Source organism: Corvus kubaryi, unplaced genomic scaffold, assembly GCF_017639235.1.
Source record: "Corvus kubaryi isolate FWS band 111438036 unplaced genomic scaffold, C.kubaryi_AGA036_p1.0 132, whole genome shotgun sequence".
NCBI classification, from domain to species: domain Eukaryota; kingdom Metazoa; phylum Chordata; class Aves; order Passeriformes; family Corvidae; genus Corvus; species Corvus kubaryi.
The window spans coordinates 1,787,550-1,808,624 of NW_024580666.1; the positions used below are offsets into that span (position 1 = coordinate 1,787,550).

At 40.8% G+C, this 21,075-nt stretch overlaps 1 protein-coding gene across 10 annotated transcripts in view; it reads left to right on the forward strand.

Moving 5' to 3' along the window:
• The window catches only part of ZNF521 (zinc finger protein 521), a 228,993-nt gene that overhangs the window by 88,625 nt on the left and 119,293 nt on the right, over positions 1 to 21,075 (forward strand). For 9 of the 10 annotated variants that reach the window (XM_042029525.1, XM_042029534.1, XM_042029543.1 and 6 more), the window contains one exon: positions 3,517 to 6,869. In XM_042029525.1, the coding sequence (XP_041885459.1) occupies positions 3,517 to 6,869 (3,353 nt within the window). Of the gene's footprint in view, positions 1 to 3,516; positions 6,870 to 12,193; positions 13,096 to 21,075 lie in introns of those variants that run through there. The other variant, XM_042029579.1, reaches the window with a different exon arrangement.

A 21,075-nucleotide genomic window follows, 5' to 3' on the forward strand; every position in this document is an offset into this window, starting at 1 on the left:
CGAGGACCTTCAGTTCAGTTCCTCCACCCCAGTTTTGAGGGTGGAGGTCTGCTTACCCTGCGCCTGTGCACATGGAGTAGCCTCAGTGCAGAGCAGCAAGTCACACTTTGCTGCCATTCTGAGGGAGATGCTCTTAGTGGTTGCACCTTAATTTTATGGGGCAGCATCCTTGTGGGGAGGGGTGGGGAGACGACCAGACAGGGGTTGCCATCACTCATGTCCTGCTGTAGCAGTAGTTACCCTTAGTCCAGGTTTCCTTATTGGTTGCTGTCCCCAGATCCATTCCTACACAGCCCCTGAGCTCAACTGGCACATTAGTCCATCACACACAATGTTCCCAGTGTTCAGGTTGGAGTCTGCACAGCAAAAGTCACTGCAGTGAAACATTTTCCTTGTTGCAGAAGGAGGGTTTCAAAAGCCTTTCTGTGGGTCACTGAGAGCTGATGGGCTTGGCTTTGGAACCCTTTGTGTAAGTGCAGCCCAGGGTCCCTCCCTCCAGAGCATGTGGCCAGCCACCAGTGCCCCTTCCACAGAGGCTCTCCCCTGCCCTGCTGTGCCAGGGGGTGGGGGGTAGTTGGGAAAGAGTGCTGGCCACATTGTTAGGCTCGTACTCAGGAAAATCCTGTTGTCCTCCGCCTTGCGGAATTCCCCCTGCCTTACTGGTTCTTCTGTAGCTCTGAGAGATTGAAAGATTTTCACTTCTCAAGTTAAAAGGACGCAAGTCTGACTTGTAAATGGCTTGCTCTTCTCTCTTTTGCACAAAGAGAATTACTCTGTAGAATTAGTATGGGCTCAGATTAAAAAACACAACGGCAAAGTGACACACATTTCTATTTGCCAGCTGGAAAGTTAGAACTGTCTCTGTGCTGTAGTTACATTCGTCCCCCTTGTCTTTCCTTACCCTTGTATAAAAGCTGAGGAGACTTCCAAGCATACAGAGTTGGGTGGGGGAAAGGGGCTGCCATTGCTTATGCCATGGTCACACTCCACGCTTGATCCTGACCCTGCTGCCAGCCCGACAACCTGCTGGGATCCATGAGCCGGGGGCAATAGTTGTATAATAGGTAAAAACCAAGCAGGCAGTGGTCACGAAAAGGAAGTGATTTACTGCTATGTCAGTGATGGTACACTATTTATAACACTTACTATATATTCCTCTAAACATTTATACAATAATATATCATTTCTCCATAGGATATACATTTTAATACTAAATTTGGTTACAAAATATGTTGCCTAGGCAGTCACAGACTATTTTTCTTCACTCGGTTGCTTGACATAAATTCCTGTTTATCTGCCATCAGTGAGTGTATGTCAGAAATATATTGGATTTTTAAAGAACAAAAGGTTTTCTCATTTAAAAGACCTAGCTGGAAAGATGCATTTAATATAAAATTTAGAAGTGGAGAAAACATTAACATATTTTTCTGTAAATGCTTTTTCTACTGTTTTGATTATTTTCAGTTTTAGAGTCAAACCCAGCAATTTGAAAGGGCAGTACACAGATTTACATTAAAAGTCTCCTGTGAATATTGCAGTCATTAATGTACCATCTTAAAAACTCACCTGACTGGTTTTCTTTAGTGTGTATGACAATGAAGATCTCTGCACATTGGGAAGCATTTTAGCAGATTCCTTTTGCTGGAAGGGAGGATTTTAATGTTTCAATTTTTTTGAAAAACAAACAGCATTGTTTTCGGTTCAAAAACATGGCACTCAGGCCAGGGTTTGATTCTATTATTGAAATACATACCATTAGGGCAGATTTGTATGTAGGCAATTACAGATGTATATTGTGTGTGTGTGTGCGCAAAAGGTGTGTTTAATTTGTGAAACCCTCCTCTCCAAGACATAAACAAGAGGATAAAAACCCATGCAGTCTCCAACTTATCCTGAAAAGCATTGTGTCAGTGGGCAGGCATCCAGCAATGGTGTTTGGTTGTTTTCTCAGAGTTAGATGGTTGCCATCTGGCATTGATAGTGAGATGGCGTTGTCATCAGTTTCTAGATGCAGGAAAGGAATGAATCCTCATCTGTTTCCTGTGGATAAGCAAGAGGTTGATAATCTAGTAAAATCTCTTTACCTTAAAGTAAGCCAGCTTGGAATTTGTTTATATAATATAGGCCAGCTCTAACTTTTGTGTTGTTGTAGTAAATTTTTTGAGAGAAGGCTGAAGATGTTAAGAAACTTAGTGCTTTGCAAGAATACCTTTAGAAAGATATTTTTCAAGGGGTTTATCATATCTTTTTCTATAGTGCTACAGTAGTCAGTTTTACAGAAGGTAAAAACCTCAAGCATTGCCTCTGGAAAGGAATAGAAGAATTATTTGATGTAGAGTGATCTTTCAAATATTCTTTTAATATTTTTAAAGATGTTTTAGGTTAAGATCAGTATGATCACTGCAGTATAGTTATCTACATTTAAAACAAAAAGTGCAAAAACTGTACAGCACATCTCTTGAAAAAAATATTTACAACTTTCCCTGTTTAGAGATGAGGTAATACCATGGATAACTAGTCCGTTTATTATCTGGCCAGCATTTCTGTTTCATCTTTTCCTTGTAACTCATAAATCTTTCAGCTTTTACCATAAATGTTTATCATTTTTCCTGTTTCCAGTTTTTTACAAGTTGCTTTGTCTGTGATTGCCTCACAGTACAGGTTATGCTGTACTGAGGAAGTTCAGCTGGCCGAGGCCTTTGCAAAAAGGAAGAAATGGTGGGCAACCTCTTGAACTTAAAAAAAAAAAGCTGTTCATGGCTGACCCTTGTGACACTTTCTCATTTTCCTTGATCCTGGCTGTTGGTTTGTTAGTTTGTTTTGAACATTTAATGATCCAGCTGCCAGCTTTCAGTAACTGAATTGTATCATTATTGGAGAAATCTGGTTGTACTGTATTAGAGAAAACATCACTTTATATTGTTATCCTGTTCCTCCCCTGTAATTTTTCCTATTATTGTTTAGAATAACACCCAAGTCTCTCTCAGAAATAGCCTTTAAAAGATTCCTGCGTTCAGAATCAACTTCAAAGGAAAAAATACCACAAACCTGGCAAAGAAGGGGGAATCTTTTCATTAAATATTAGGCATGTGGGTTGAGTGTATTAATTTTAAAGCATTCCTGTAATATTTTCTCCTTTCCTCTGATTCTTCAGATGCTCACATAATATGCAAATAATTTTACAATGGATACAAAAGAAACATTAAATATATTAAAATCTGCATTTTAATAAAGTTGTCAATGTATAATACATATCCTGCAACTGAGAAAGAATGATAAAAAAGCAATAAAAAGTTAATATAGGCACAGAACTATTTAATAACTTTTAATGTTTTACAGTATGATAAAAATAAATGTGGTCTTGAAACTGTTGGATATCAGTGTAAGAAATATCCTAGTCTGAGTTTAATGTTTTAGCTATTTGGGAGTAGCAGTCCTGTTGTTATTCATATGCATTTCCTATCTCCTTTCAACTGCTGGGATTAAGCTTGTGGGCCTGTTTCTTTCTCATTTCAGACGGAGTGGATGTTGAGGATGACCCCTCTTGCTCATGGCCAGCATCATCGCCTTCTAGCAAGGACCAGACATCCCCGAGCCATGGAGAAGGCTGTGATTTTGGAGAAGAGGAAGGAGGCCCAGGGTTGCCCTATCCGTGCCAGTTCTGTGACAAGTCGTTCAGCCGCCTCAGCTACTTAAAGCACCACGAGCAAAGTCACAGTGACAAGCTCCCTTTCAAATGCACGTATTGCAGCCGTCTCTTCAAACACAAACGGAGCAGGGACCGCCACATAAAGCTTCATACAGGAGACAAGAAGTATCACTGCAGCGAGTGTGATGCGGCGTTCTCAAGGAGCGATCATCTTAAAATTCACTTAAAGACTCATACGTCCAACAAGCCATATAAGTGTGCCATTTGTAGACGTGGGTTCCTGTCATCTAGTTCACTGCATGGACACATGCAGGTTCACGAGAGGAACAAAGATGGCTCCCAGTCCGCTTCCCGGATGGAGGACTGGAAAATGAAGGACACTCAGAAATGCAGTCAGTGCGAAGAAGGCTTTGATTTTCCTGAAGATCTTCAGAAGCACATTGCAGAATGTCACCCTGAGTGTTCCCCTAATGAAGACCGATCTGCTCTTCAGTGTGTTTACTGTCATGAACTCTTTGTAGAGGAAACGTCCCTAGTAAATCACATGGAGCAGGCTCATAATGGTGAGAAGAAGAATTCATGCAGCATTTGCTCTGAGAACTTTCATACTGTGGAGGAGCTGTACAGCCACATGGACAGTCACCAGCAGCCAGAGTCGTGCAACCACAGCAACAGCCCATCTTTGGTAACTGTGGGGTACACCTCAGTCTCTAGCACTACTCCAGATTCGAATCTCTCAGTGGATAGCTCAACAATGGTGGAAACGGCACCTCCTATACCAAAAGGTCGTGGAAGGAAGAGGGCAGCTCAGCAAGTGCCAGATATCACTGGTCCTTCAAGTAAACAGGCAAAAGTTACTTATAGCTGCATTTACTGCAACAAACAGTTGTTTTCCAGCCTTGCAGTTTTGCAGATACACCTGAAAACTATGCATTTAGATAAACCCGAACAAGCCCATATCTGTCAGTATTGTTTGGAGGTATTGCCATCTCTCTACAATCTCAATGAACATCTTAAGCAAGTCCACGAAGCTCCAGACCCAGCACTGATTGTTTCTACCATGCCTGCCATGGTGTACCAGTGCAACTTCTGCTCTGAAGTGTTCAATGACCTCAACACCCTTCAGGAACACATCCGATGTTCTCATGGATTTGCCAATCCTGCTGCTAAGGACAGTAATGCGTTCTTTTGCCCCCATTGCTACATGGGATTTCTTACAGATTCTTCTCTGGAAGAGCATATTAGACAAGTCCATTGTGATCTTAGCAGTTCCCGTTTTGGTTCTCCTGTGCTCGGAACCCCAAAAGATCCAGTGGTGGAAGTGTATTCTTGTTCTTACTGTACCAATTCTCCAATATTTAATAGTGTTCTTAAACTGAACAAACATATCAAGGAGAACCATAAGAACATTCCTTTGGCGCTGAATTACATCCACAATGGGAAAAAGTCCAGAGCGATGAGTCCGTTATCTCCTGTAACCATTGAGCAGACCTCTTTAAAGATGATGCAGGCAGTTGGAGGTGCTCCTCCTCGTCCTGCTGGGGAATATATTTGTAATCAGTGTGGTGCTAAGTATACTTCCTTGGATGGTTTTCAGACTCATTTGAAAACACATCTTGACACTGTCCTGCCAAAACTGACCTGCCCTCAGTGCAACAAGGAATTTCCAAATCAGGAGTCACTGCTGAAGCATGTTACCATTCATTTCATGATCACCTCAACCTATTACATCTGTGAAAGCTGTGACAAGCAGTTCACTTCTGTGGATGACTTGCAGAAACACCTGCTGGACATGCATACATTCGTGTTCTTTCGCTGCACCTTGTGCCAAGAAGTTTTTGACTCAAAAGTCTCCATTCAGCTGCACTTGGCTGTGAAGCACAGCAATGAGAAGAAGGTATACAGATGTACATCTTGCAACTGGGATTTCCGCAATGAGACTGACCTACAGCTTCATGTGAAACACAACCACCTAGAGAACCAAGGCAAAGTGCACAAGTGCATCTTCTGTGGTGAATCCTTTGGTACGGAGGTGGAGCTGCAATGCCACATCACTACGCACAGCAAGAAGTACAACTGCAAGTTCTGCAGCAAAGCTTTCCATGCTATCATCTTGCTGGAAAAGCACTTGAGGGAAAAACATTGTGTTTTTGAAACGAAAACTCCAAACTGTGGAACAAATGGGGCATCTGAGCAAGTTCAGAAAGAGGAAGTGGAACTTCAGACCTTGTTGACAAATAGCCAGGAGTCCCATAACAGCCACGATGGCAGTGAAGAAGATGTGGACACATCTGAGCCTATGTATGGCTGTGACATTTGCGGAGCAGCTTACACCATGGAGACTCTCTTGCAGAATCACCAGCTGCGAGACCACAACATTCGACCGGGAGAAAGCGCCATAGTGAAGAAAAAGGCTGAACTCATTAAAGGGAATTACAAGTGTAATGTGTGTTCTCGAACATTCTTCTCTGAAAATGGGCTTCGAGAGCACATGCAGACACACTTGGGACCAGTGAAACACTATATGTGCCCAATCTGTGGCGAGCGGTTTCCGTCTCTTCTGACTCTTACTGAACATAAGGTCACGCATAGTAAGAGCCTGGACACTGGAAACTGCAGGATTTGCAAGATGCCCCTCCAGAGTGAGGAGGAATTTTTAGAGCATTGCCAAATGCACCCTGACCTGAGGAACTCCTTGACAGGGTTCCGCTGTGTGGTGTGCATGCAGACAGTGACCTCCACGCTGGAACTGAAAATCCACGGCACGTTCCATATGCAGAAAACTGGAAATGGTTCTGCCGTGCAGTCCACGGGACGTGCACAGCATCTCCAGAAACTGTACAAGTGTGCATCTTGCCTGAAGGAATTCCGTTCGAAACAGGATTTAGTGAAACTTGACATCAACGGTCTGCCATATGGTCTGTGTGCTAGCTGTGTTAATCTCAGTAAAAGTGGTAGTCCAAGTGTCAACATCCCTTCAAGCAGTAACAGACAAGGCATGGGCCAAAATGAGAACTTGAGTTCTATTGAGAACAAAAGCAAGGCAGGGGGACTGAAGACTCGCTGTTCTAGTTGCAATGTAAAGTTTGAATCAGAAACTGAACTCCAAAACCATATTCAGTCAATCCACAGAGAGCTTGTTCCAGACAGCAACAGTACACAGCTGAAAACACCACAAGTATCTCCAATGCCTAGAATCAGCCCCTCCCAAACTGAAGAGGTAACCCTTTTTTCTTTGCTCTTGACACCTTCCATCCTTTTGGAAAAAATCCCCCTTTTTTCAAGCTGTCTTGTCACTTGTCATGAAATGCTTAGGCTGATCCATGTTACATTTCCATCCACAGCCACTAGCTAGTAATTACTTGCTTCTTGATATGCCTTACATCTTGGATTGAATTTTGCGAAATAGGACTAATTCCAGTCTCCCTAGGATATTGTCTTCTGTATCACTGAGGAGTCCTATCTTCATGCCAGCACAACTGAGATCTGGAATCTTATCCTAGCTCCCATACGCATTGGAATCCCCAGCTAGGAGTTGTGCTTACGGCAGAGAGCATTAATGACAGAGGAGTAGACACAGTGAGCCAAAATGCTGGCATAAGGGGTTGATTTTTTAAAAAATATTTGTGAGCAACAAATTGAGGGTATTTTTGTTAATTGTGTTGTAGACTTTCATTTTCTCCTCTTACAGCATATTTTGATTAAGTAGAAGTGCAATGCTAGCCTAAGGTAAATTGGGAAATCAGTCCTTTGGATGCAATTGCTTGTTGTTTTTCTTTCCATTCGTGATGAAGAACATTTTGATGTCACTGAAACACCTAGTGCCTGATGACTGAAATTCCATCATGCAGCATAACTTAAAAAGTAAATATCAAACTCTCGAAAGATGTCATCTGCTTTCTCAGTCACCAGTAACCAAGTAATGACACCTGTATGTGGGGAGGTAGCGGGATCATGTACTGAGGGAAGGGAATATGTTTTGTCTTCAGAAATGTTACCATTAGAATGACTTAGAGGTAATATTTTAGGCATGATATCTTGCATTATGACCTCTTATAAGTCAGGAAGCCTAAAAACACAGCTCAAACAAATTTTAAGAAATAGTAGCTTTTGTTTCAAGAAAGCTTTTAGCCTATAATAATATGAGCATGGTGCAACCCATTGCTGCGAATGCATATGGATACCCTGTGGCTAGGGAGCTGCTGCTCTTCCATCACCTTCCTCACTCCCTGTTTGTGAGCCCATCTGTTGGGAAAGATATCTCTCAGCATGTCATCCAACACTGTTGTGCAAACTGGAGGGCAGGAGGGAGGCAGAGAGGGAAGAGGGAGGATAAATAAGGATATGTGGACCAAGAGGTAAGTGTTTATGGAGCTTCTGAGAACATAGATGAAGATAGGCTGGGAGAAGGACACTGAGGTAGCACAGAACCTGGAGTGCCATGAAGAGAGAATAGGAGCTGAGAGTTCAGGATGAAGTACCAGGCAGGATGCACCTCCCAGGGATTAGCCCTGTGCTTTCATAACTTCTTCATCTCCAGTTTGCACATTGAATGGTGGTAAGAGATACCTGAGGAATGGGATGTGGTGTGGAATTTATGGAAGGCTGTTAGACTGAGAACCTGAGGTCTGAGGAAAACCTTCTTTTTAAAGAAGAGGAAGAGGAGTGGCTCTCATTATCTGTGTTTCAGGCCACTGGTGATCCCACTGCTGCTCAGTCAGAACCACAGGATTACCAGCTGTGTGTGTTTGATAGGTTCAGAGTCATTCTGGTTTCTGTTTCTGTCATCTTGCACCAAGTGACTACATGAAATCCCTCTTCCCAGTCATGTTGGAAGCCAATTCCTGCTGCCTCAAGCACAATCAGAATCATGTGTTAAGTCAGTCACCATGCTAAGATGTCACCAACTTGTCTTTCTCTTGCTTGTAAACTAGACATAAAGAGATTTGGGAGTCCTTTGTGGTGATGTAAGATCAGTTGCCTTGAGTGTCATTAGTTACCTGTACTCGGATCGGGTATAATCAGAGTTCTTAGTTGTACTTCTAATTGGCATCACATTCTTCTTCTTAATCCTTTTGATTTATATATAAAAGTATATTTAAGATGAAAAAGCTTTTTACAGATTTGTGCATAGCATTTGCATCCTTCAAATCACCATTTGCCACTCACCCTCATTCTGTGGATGTAAACTGAATTTTCAGTCTCTGTGGTTCTAGTGTCCACATAGTAATGTAGACTTTCAGATTCTTTTCTCATGGGAAGGCAAAGCTATCAGATTCCTGACGGAGCATTAGTAGTTCTGGAAACCATAAATGCTCATTTGTAAAATCCTGAAAGAGAATTTATTTTTCTAGCAGATATTACTGGTTTCAAATTGTAGTGATGCAAGCATTGTAGCAATGAGAATCAAAACTGAAAGTGGTAATGTGCAGATGTTTAAAACTATAGATTGGATGTCCAGACTGAGGGAAGTGAAAACATAAGCATATAACACAAACCGTAAAAACAAACTGGATTTTTAAAATTTGTTATTAGTCACTGGCTTTGATACTCCACTGGAAGGATGTTTCTTGAACTGAATGGGATGTCGAAGACAGCAACTTAAACGTGCAATTTTGGGGAAATTTTCAACAAAAAGTATTAATAAGATAAAGGAATGAAAGTTTCATTTGCATTATTGAGAGTTGCACGGTTTGAGATTTCAACCTATATATAAAGAATATTTCATTCCTAAGGCAAGAAAAATAGGTATCTTGCATATGTGAGATGAGTTGTCAGACCATTAATATTGCTGAATACCCCTTTTTACTCAGTAATAGATTTCAATGATAAGAATATTTGAAAATACCTTTTTAGGATAAAAGATAACACTGAAAGTGTCACTTCTAGCTCCTTTGCCGAGTATTCTCAAGGTTGAACTAGAAACCTTCCCTTTTTACTCTGTACCCAGTAATGTGATAGGGTGCAATTACCTTACCATGGTATAATGTCATCAGCTGAGCTGTCACCTGCTGAGCTCACCCCACTTGCTGAGTGAAAAATGTTGACTTGAATCATCTCCACTGAAAGTTACCTTCTGGTTGGGGTGGGAAATGATGAGCAATGCTCATCACTGGTTACAACAACTCAAGGAGCAGATCGGAACTCGTTAAGCCCATCACACTGCTGAGTCTAGTACCCCTAAGTTACCACACAGACTTAAACAGGCAGATTGTGGATATCTAGCTTTTGAAAGAGCTCTAAAATGTGTAAATCTGCAAGTTAATCTTTGGGCTTTAATGAGGTGCTGGATTCAGCTGGTTGTGGATTTCTTGTAAAGATTGTGAATCACACTGCAAGCACACTTTTAGGCTAAGGTGATAGTTATTGTCTAAAAGCAGAGAACAAGGGGGGGATGCTGGTGAATTGGGAACTAGACCTTTTTCTGTTACTCATTTCCTTTGCTGACTTGGCCAAATCTGCTTGAACATCTCTGCTTCATTTTCCTTATTCAGAATATAAGTTAGATATTTCCTGAAAAGTGTGTTGTCATGCTTACTTTAAATACACTTTTTGTAAAGCACTTGGAAGATGAAATTCTGTTCAAGAAAAACTGTGTGGCCTTGACTCTTGTTCTTCCTTAATATGCTGTCATGCACCTAATGAGAGAACTCTTGACTCAGCAGAAAGTGTGCCCTCACTTCTTAAACTTCAAGAGTTCTGTACTTGCAGAATCACACCAGCCTAATTGTGCAATAAGTTATATTGTCCATTTCTTAGCTGGCAGGGGAGGAGGGAATGGACTCCAGCCACAGTTTAATGGTAAAACCTGAATTATGCCAGTGTATCCACATGTGCAATTGTGCTCAGTTTGAGATCCTGTTGGTAACTTTCAGAGTAGAAGCGTAATTGCTTCTGTATCACTTTGTTCCATGAATGTGAAGCTCATGTGAATACTGTATTACCTGTGGCAATACAGACAGTACTTCATTAATAGTACAAAAGTGCTCTGGGTTTTCTGGTCCTGAGGAGAGGAGGAGCAGTGTGAGTACACGGCCGAATTATTTCAGGAGTGAAGATGCTTATTTAGGTGTGGCAAAAGACTTGCAGATACTCACTATAGCAGAGAGTATCAAAAATGCTGGACAAAGGAGAGAGCTTGCAACTGTCACACCAGCTGGAGAGCAGAATAAGTGAATCTGGGACTGCTCTTCTGTCCCGTCGTGGTTGTGCAGAGCTGTTTGCCAGAGTGGGCATGTCACAGCAAGGGACACCGGGTACATCACAACACTGTTCTAGAAGGAGCTGTGAAAGTGCAGGCTGACAATGAGCTTGCAGAGATGGGGTCACAAAATTCAGATGCTGTGGAGAGCTGTTGGCTCCTTGAAACTCAACTTCTCCGACCTCAGATGAATCCAGAAATAGTATCACCCTGGGAGAAAGAATGGAGCTCAGGTAGGTGTACTCTTCTATCATTATATTTTTTTTCTCTTTATTTATTCATGGGCCCTGAATCTACCTTTATTCTCATACTATTCTTCCCCCCACTTCTCAAAACACTGCCAGACCCACAAAGACAGAAAATGGGAACTGCCTTTTGAAGTAGCTGGTTTATTTCAACAGCATGCACTGGCAGTCAGAGGCAGAAAGAAGAGAGAAAAGACTGTAAGCAACCCAGAAATGTTCCCAGATGCATGCTTTTGGCAGGGCAAGCAATAGCATTTTAGCAATATAAATCACAGTGCTTTTAACTGAAAAAATGCACTGAAATCAATATTCATGCATTTAATTGAAATACATAAAGAAATTAAAATAATCCTCCTCATCAGCAATCCAAGCTGATCATTCTGACTACAGGATTTTTATGAATAAGCACATAAACTTGTAATGTAAACATAAGTAGTGCCTTGGGTTTCCTGTCAGTGAATCCAGGCCCAGAACAAGTGATTTTCATGCCGTATTTTGGATCCAGGGATAGAAAAAGGTAAAGAAGGTTTGTTGCTGGCACAAAGATTTGGCTTTGAAATAGTTTGTGGAACTAATCTGTGACAAACATATTTTCTGCTTCTGGAGTTTCAAAATGAGCTCACTAAAAATACCATTTTTGTCTTCTGGCATCTTTTTAACATTCCTTTCAAGAAAGTATTATTTAAAGTGTGACCATATATATTCTTAGGATGGGCTAGCCTGGGGTTTTTGCCAGTAGGCCACCTCTACTTCACACTGTGCTTTAATTTCTGGTAGTGCCACTACCGTGAAGTGGCTGATAAGATCCAGCTTAAGCATTTCTCTTCTCTTTGCCTTAACAGTTTTGGTAGTGAGCTATCAGAGTCCTCTTTGAATTTTACAAGGATAGTATTATTGTTATCCTGTTGCTGTAAATCCTACCAAAGTTAAGCTTCAAACTTCCAACCTCACCATGAGTTCAGTCTGTGAAAGGAAGGCCGTATGTTGGCTGGGAGCTGCTGAACAGAAGCAAGGGGGATAATTGTAGTGAGTTTTCTTAGTTTCCTGTCCACTGATCATTAAAATCTAATGCTGTTTGTCTGTCTTGTTATTTGTCAGAGGCTTCAGCTGGGGAATTTGGAGAGGCATCTTCTTCACACCTGTGGAAAACTTTGCATGAGAGGATGAAAGGATAACATGTCCTCCAAAATTTTCAAGAGCACTAAACCAAGGTTTCCGTAAAACGTACCGGGGGTGGGGGGTGGAATGCGTGCTTGAAGAAATGCAGAAGAACTGGAGAGGGACACAGGAATGTGGATGAAGTCCTTAAGGATCTCTAGAGAGGGCAAATATAGATTCAGCAAAGCTTTATAAGACAAAACATCCATGGGATGTATACTCCTACAGCTGAGCTGTGCAGCGCACTATCCTCTTGGGGCTTTTCCCCTACTCGTACCTGCTGGCCAGCTGACTGGTGTAGCACGCCACAATTTCTGCACAGCTACAGAGGAATATCACAGTAGTGATGAGTATTTGTATTCTGACCTCAGAATTGGGTAGAAATTAAGAGATTTCACACATTTTTCTAGCCTGATCATCTTTAGGAACAAGACACAGAAAATCATGGCATACCTCTATTTGTCTGCTGGTTTGCATACCTCTAGAGGATTCTCTCACTTCCACCTCTTATTTTTGGACTACTCTTGGCCAATTTCAAGAAAAATTTAATAGACTAATAGTAATCTCAAATCCTATGAAGTTGTTACAACGTTTGGGAAGAGAGGTGATCCCGCAGGTGATAGAATCCACATAGGAAAGAGGCCTTTAAGAGATCCGAACCAGGAAGATGGCTGTAGCTGAAGTTTATACCTGTTTCTTTTGCAAAAGTCAAGCAAACACAAGAAATGAAGTTATAGGAGGAAACTATGATCTGTTCTTTGTGATACTCACAGGCCAGCTTCTTAAGTGACTGTACATGAGAACTGTTTTTCACCACTACTCAATAAAGTTGTTATATATGATGTGTGTATTACTTTGTCTCATACAACAAACGTAACACCCAGATTTGTTACTCTGTCATGAGGGAAATAAAATGGGCTAACAGTTAATTTAAGATGGGTATGTAGCCCTAGTACTGCTTGTTTCACGAAGTTGTACAAAATGAACATAAACGAACCACCTGACATGTAGTGTCTTGTTAAAGGATACTCTTCTTTGACCTGCCATAGCTCTGTGATAGCACGTAGTTGATCTTATGGTGGTTCAAAACTATGAGGTACCTTTTTCTCCTGCCAAAGCCATCTCCATCTTTCATTTATATCGTTTCCTGCATTGTATAACAAATTATTGGATAAATATGACCTGTACTATTTTATACAGGGTATTTTGCTGGGTATGCCAGCAGAGATGTGTCTCCTGCTAGCATCCACCCGCACCGTGTGACATTCTAGGACAAGAAGCAGAGGGCTCAAATGGACACACAGGAGGTTCCCTCTGAACATCAGGAAACACTGTGAGGGCAACCGAGCCCTGGCACAGGTTACCCAGACAGGTTGTGTATCCTTTGAGATACTTACAAGCCATCTGGACATGGTCTGGCTCTGGGTGACCCTTCTGGAAAAGGAGGACTGGACCAGAGGATCCTCAGAGATCAACCTCATGCATTTTATTCTTCTGTGGTTTCTACCCATCCTTTGGGCCCATCTAGCAGATGTATGTTGATGTTACCCTGTTCTTCCTTGGTGGCTACACCTTTGTTGCTGGTATATGGCTCCATAAGTCAGTGAATAAAAGGGCAGGGCCTTCCTTGATATTGAGCATCTCAGTACAGTCCTACCAATAATAATGTGCACTTCTAGGAATCATTTTTAATGCCTGTGAAATGCCTTTGAAGAGTGTCTTAGAAATACAACCACTTAGAAATGCAGCTATTTCAAAGTTACTTGCTCCTTGTGTACTCAAAAACAAGGTGGGAGGTAGAAGAGAAGGGAGCTATTTATCCCCTTTGATCATATGTCCACAGTTTTGGTGTCCTGTGTTGGGATACATTTCCTCTGGTTTTTGCTTATTATTCAGATATTTTACAGCAGTCTATCTAAAAAGGTACACCTAATGGCTTTTCATATCTGAAAAGCCACCTCTTCCTCTCTACATTTTCCAGTAGGAAACAGGGGGTTCACCAACAAAGAAAGATCTGAGACTTCAAACTTTCAGATTTCCTTCTGTGTTGGCTTTGCCACTGCTACAACAGTCCTCTTGGTTTCTGCTCTGATGGCTGGAATAGGTTTAGGACCAACCTATAGGAACATGGCTGTCTGCTTACAAATCCTTGCAACCATCACTGACAGTGGCCAACTTGCAACTGATCATGTTCTGCTGCTTGGTGCTTCTCTCACAGGCCTAGGCAGGGAATGTCTGGATCACCTGGTGATTTTCCTGAACTATCAGCCATAGTTCCTCATTTCTCTTATGCTCCCTGCTTCTCAGCTGGTTTGTATGATGATGGTTGAGTGGTTGAAGTCCTTCAAACCTAGAAGTATGGCATTCTGCTTCTGAAACAAATTCTGCAATCTTTTTTTTTCAGATAGGGAAATGGTAGACTCCATGTAAAAAGATGATAACTTATTACAGGATGTACCTAAGAAGAACTGCTGGTATTTTAAGAATTAATGTGAAAGTAAAAGATTATGAAATAGGACAGAGGCAATTCTGTGACGTTTCCTTAATTCCCTTTGAGGAGAGCAAATATGTCTTCACAGGAAAAAACCCAGTTAGACACAAATCATTGTGGATAGTGTTGAAGAGTGGCTCAGCAGAGTGCTTGTTTTGCTGGTACACCACTTCCTTGGGCAGCTGCACTGCCTCAGCAGAGGTTTTTCAACTGGGCACACAGTCAAGCATCATTGCAATGTCAGCAGCTGTGTGCCAGCTCAGATGCTACAAGTATATTTGTTAATGTTGATGTGGCCTAAGTGTATCCATAGAGGGTAGTACTAAAATCACAGCAGTATGATTGTAGGACTCTGTTCATGGCATATTTTGTAGTGCCTTTGTAAAACCCCAATCTTGCCTGTGTTATCGTGTGAAGCCTTCGTTTGTGAAGTCCCATTGACTTCCCCAAGTGCAGAGCTAATTGCATGAGAAGGATCTAAGGGGTTTACTCCTTCTCCTGATACTTCAATGAAAATTAATTTCTTATATATTATGTATGAGTAATATATTTCTGTTTGTACATTAATATTAATGTTGCATATTTTTGAGCACAAGTTCTATTCTGTAGGATTAAATTATCTTGGTAAGTAATAGTGCAGGATTAAGTTTGAGTTGAAAGTGGACAATTAAGGGCAGGGGGAGTGTCCTGAGTTACACTTTGGAAAGTGAAATTAATCAGCATTAATTCTCAATAGAGTGGGAGAAAAACAGTTGTAGTGTTTAAATTTAAAAAAAAAATGTATATAAAAAGCTCCTGATTTTGCCTTTCTGTTAAAATCCAGAGAGCTTTTACAAAATCTGTGATGGAGAAAAGAGACAAGAGTATTCTCTTGTGCATACTTGCAAACTATTAATTTTATTGGGCTACATCTGTTGCTGATTGTTGGTGAAGAAAGTAGTGGCTTTATTGAATGACAGTCTGTCTCAGTATGCCTTTTTTTTAAAACAAAGCAAAAAAAAAAAAAAAAAAAGTTAAAAAGGAAAAAATATCAGCTTACTCAGAATATCGGCTTTTTGAGTCTCAGACCTGCCAAGTCAAGCTCTACTGCCTGTGCTTTGATGCCACGTCATCTGCAGAATTATCGGTGTGGCATTGGTCATAGTTCCTCCTTAATGTCTGTAGCCACACAGCAGCTCTGACACAGATACTGAGTGTTGGGATGCCTCTGGATGGGTTAACTTTGGTTTTAAGTGCAATGCAAGGAGACAGAAAGGGGGGGGGATGCTCACAGAAAGGTCAGTTGCTAACAAAGCCCCAAATTCCTGAGCACTGTTCAACACATACACGTGCACTAGTCAGACTCAGCCTCTCCGAGGATCAGGCCCTCAGACAGAAAGACAGAAAGGAGCATATTTGCTTTTTAGATCCCAAATCAAATTCACGGTACTTTAAGCCATTTGTATTCCTAAACTATGTAAGCCTGATATGAAGTAATTGAGAGAGAAAATAAATATACAACCATGTGCTGCCAGATTTTAGAGTTACTTTTCTGACAGGTATTTCACTTCAGTACTGAGTTTGAAAGACCTAGAGAGAGTAAAAGGATTAGAGATCTCAAAGGGAAGAGATGCAGTTTTTAAATGTGGTAAGATGTGTTTTTTTCGGTGTGGGGATGTGAGACATTGCAAGCTAATGCTCTTCATCAACCAGGGTAGGGAAAGGTTTATAACTGAGACATTGAAGACAGACGTGATTAAATGCAGAATCCAGAATAAAGGTAAAACACAGAATAGCAGACCATGAATTCAAGCAGAATAGAGAAGGAAGAACTGCTAACATGAACATTTGTATTTCTGACTCAATATATTTTGTGTTTGCAGTAAGTAACCGTAATCAAAGAAATGAGAAGAAATTATGTTTCTTTCCATTTTTCATTTTGCTTACCTTATGGGGTTGATTGTATTCTTTCTCTAGGCATGTACACTCAGACCCTGTTATAATTTAAGGCCAGGCTAAACAAAAACAGAACAGAAAAATCCTCCTAAAATCGCAATGAACGTGTTTCTAAAAGTAAACAGGAAATACTAATTAAAGGGGTTTGTGTGAGCAATTACAAGAGTTGGCAATTAGTCAATTAAAACAAAAAAGCAAGATGACAGTGCCCCATAAGCAAGATAAATAGCTAACAATGCACTGAAACTGGCTAACATATGCTTAGTTTTTTAAGAGCTTAACGTTGACAAAATAAGCATCCAGGAAGATAGAAACTAAATCCTCAATTAAGGTACTGTCAAAATTAGTGCGAACTCGGATGAAAAATGGCTACATGGACAAAGCTAGCACCATGGTTGCTCTTGTGTATCATGAAGGGCCAAGCACACTGCTAATGCTTAATAAAATAATGATGTCCAAAAATCAGCTGGCAGCATTAAGAGTTAGCACTGGCAAATTGCTGTAGTTAGTGTGCAACTTTTAAATGTTTCAGCTTGGTTTTTTTCATATGATTTGTCAGCCGCTGTTCGCTTTCTCTTGTCAGGTTACTCTTCTGTTGGTTTAAAAGGTTGACCTAACTCCACTGTTTATGTGACGGAAACTGAGTGAATGACTGGTATGGGAGAAGGGAGTTAGAGGATGTGAGAGGTGTGGCATCACTCTTTTGGCAACAGCAGGTTGTCTCAGCTGTATTATTGATCCATACACTTAGTCTGTGCTAAAACTGAGGAGAAAAAGCCTTGAAAGTCTCCCTTCAATAGTGTGACAAGAGAAAATAATGTAATTAGGTGTAAACAGGAGGTTATTGGTGGGGTAACACGTACACATCAAAACCATTTTTGATAGGGCACAGAAGTGTGAAAGGAGAATAGAACAAATGAGGGATGCCTGCAAGCCTAAGACTGTAGATACCACTCATTAGAAGTTATGAGTGATATTTTGGTTACTTCATGTAGGGAATAAGTATTCACTTAAAAGGGGCATGGGTGCAAGAGATCCACAAATGGTATATGTAATCAAGGAAACCAGTACTGTTAAACAAATGCTTCGTCGTGGAGCAAGTGGCATATCCTCCCCATGGAGAAGAATGAAGTACAGATTAGAGGTAATATAATGGAGCATAATATACAATAAAAGACTTACAAAAATATCCATTCCAAAATTCTCAGTGAAAGGAGCTGGAGATAAAAGGAAACATTAAGCAGATAAATTTGCGATCTTTAAGAAGAAGTATCAACAGCCTGGGAAAAGGCCACAACAAACATTTAATAGGGAATATAAGGATTACGCATGAAGTTACTGGTTTGTGAGCTTGATTTAAACAGTGAGGAACAGAAGAGGAAGGCTGATCAAAGACATGATAGGAGAAAGTTTGGATTTAATGAAGGATAGAGGGCAAAGATTCACAGAGGGAGGATCATGCTTAAAATTTTCAATAAAGAGTATTTTGAGAGAGTAGCCACAAGTGCTGACAGAGAAGCCTATAAACATGATTTACCAGGATTTTAGCAAAGCTTTTGAAGCGGTATAGCACAAAAGACTAATCTGTTGGGTGAATAAGTACGGCATAGGGAGAGATACTTTCTTTGATTAAAAAAGAAAAGAAGCATGATCTTGGGTATGGAAAGCATAGGAGTCTCATGAATTGAAGCAGGTTGGTTTGGAGGGGTGTAAATAATGGAAAGCCTTAAGAATCATTATTTGCACCAGTTTTGTTGAACTTATGCAGCACATCAGTAGTCTGGAAGAAAGAATAAGTAGTAAGGTGATGAAATTCCCTGATAGTACAAAACTGGGGAAATGTCAGAACAAAATAGGCAGGTGATAAAATACTGAATGATTTTGACAAGGAGGTGGAGCATGAGTCAATAAGTAGCATATGCAGTTCATTTTCAAGTAATATAATGAGGCTAGGGAATAGAAAAAAAAGAATGTATCAGTACCTCAGACAATAACAGGGCCCAAAAGTCTACACAGAAGAATTTTCTGCATACTTTTGAAGCATTTCTGAATGGAGCTGTAAATCCTCTAGTAGTGTGGCTATTAGTTGTTTTGCTTTCTTTATAACAACAGAGCAAATAAAACTCTGTGCACAGAATTGAAGTACCAATTGAAAGTTCATTTTCCTGGACTATTTATAAAAGCAGCGAAGTCTCGTTTCACATGACATTGACACTCTGGGCACCTTTATAGAAAAGAAATTCAGAAAACTGCAAAGTGGTAAGTGAGGATTGGGACAATAATTAAAGGTCTAGGTGACATTAATTATTCAAAAGGTTAGGGAGACACATGCATATGCCCAATCCAAAGCTCTTTAAATGAAGTCACAGAGAAGCTTTGAATGCTAGAAGGCTTTCAGTTGGTTATGAAAACAAGAATGCAACAGGCACCCAATGCTCTTGTGAGACATTCATCCAAGCAGTTACTCTTCTACAATGATTTTGAATGGCCCCAGGAATGACTTGGGCCTCAGATTTACACTCAGCATGTAGAAGACAAATTGGCACTTAGGTTCTTGACAGGAGGGGGTTCAGTGAAGGATTATGGGCTTGTTTATTGGAGAGTTTTTATTAAAAGATGAGTTGATGTTAATAATAATAGTAACAATAAAAAAATAAAAGGAAAAAGTTAAACCACTTTCTTGATCCCATGTGCCTTTCTCCTCTGGAACAAATCTTTGGGAGTTTTTGCAAGACAGCACAGTTTAGAATGCATTGCGCCTTCTCCATTTGCTAAACTGGTCCTGTCTGAGTCCATACAGAAATGCACTGGCAAGAGCTTTCTGTGGCCCACCCTTGCTGATTTGAAATTACTCTCTTACAGGAAATATGTGTCAGCTTTTTTCTGTGTTTGTAGGGAAGAATGACAATATTGTCTCCGCAGGAGACTGGCAGGTGTCCTTTGGGAAAAGCAGTTGTGGCAGGTTAGGGTGTAAGTGCCCTTAGCTGTTCACTCTTCACTGTTGTGTGGAGCAGATATGCTCAGGGCTGTGAGTTGGGGCGGCAGGGCCTGGGGTGCCTGCTCAGTCCTGCTGAGTCCTCCACATGCTGGTGGTTTGGGCAGAGGGGCAAGGGAGCTCAGCAAGAGTTCCCTGCTGCAAACAGCTGCAGCTGGACAAGGCAAGGATGGCCTTGCCCTGAGCTCCTTTCTGTTTAGAGCTATCTTGCATTGCAAAGGCTGGAGACACTCGAGAGAAATTCAGATGCCTCCTTGAGTCACAATCCAGTTTTCCTTCTGTGGCATATCACACCAGTGCTGCAAGGCTTCTTTCCTTCCTATCCAGACAAGGGGCATGGAGCTGCAAAACCTCAGGGTTCATTTCTGTCTTATTCCTCCAAGTTTCCCCTTTTTGGGAACAGTGTGAGGAGGGGCTGGGTCTTCCCCCAGATCTCACCCTAGCAGGGAATTGGGACTAGCCATGAAGCACAGCAGGACCCAGGAACTCCTGTGAGCAGTTATGAGTCCCATGGTTCTGACAAAGCTTGTGAGACTAATATGTAACTTGCAGTGAACAAGGACTTGCTTAGAATGTGAAACATATGGAAATAAGTATGTGGGTTTTGTTTAACATCGTGTGAAAGTGACTGGGTTTGATCACTTTGAAAATCTAGGAGTAAGTGGAATTTACTGAGTACGCTTTTAAAATAATAACCCTGCACAAGTTTAGACACTTTGAGATGAGTGTGTGTTGAGCTAATAAAAGTTGATGTCAACATTTTAGAATATGTTTGAAAACAAAAAAGAACTAGTGCTTGATCAAGCAGCAGTCACAAAAACAATCTTCCCTTCATGATAAAAAGGAAAACTCTGTGTGTGATTCTGCAAATATGTCAGATCATTTTGAACAGGCTAGTAAGTGGTAGTAAATTATTGTTTTTTGTTGTTGTCAAATCACTTTACTTTTTAGCATTTGACTTCAAAAAATCCCCAACCTTTGTATGTGTTGTCTTTATGTACATCAGTCATAATTTTGCTGACGATTCTTGACATGCACTCTACATTGCTCTGCTAACAAGAGAAAAGACCAGCCATTACATTTATGTTTCTTTGTTTTTCAACAAAGTCACATATCAGGAATAATGCTAGGGGTATGCTAATAAACAATACATAGTGCCAGTCATCAGGGAGTAAGAAATATTTTCTAACTAGTTCTAAAGGGAAACAATGTTTTAAAAAAAGGCAGAGTGATTGTTATTTATGCAATACTGTTGTTCTATATGTCAGCATCAAAAAGCATCTTGTAAAGAGCTTAGCATAATAAATCGTTGATCGTGACTGTCATTATTTAGAGGTCTTTGATAGACCTAGATGTAGTGCAATAAGGTTAAATTTACCAACATATAATAGGAAATCCTTA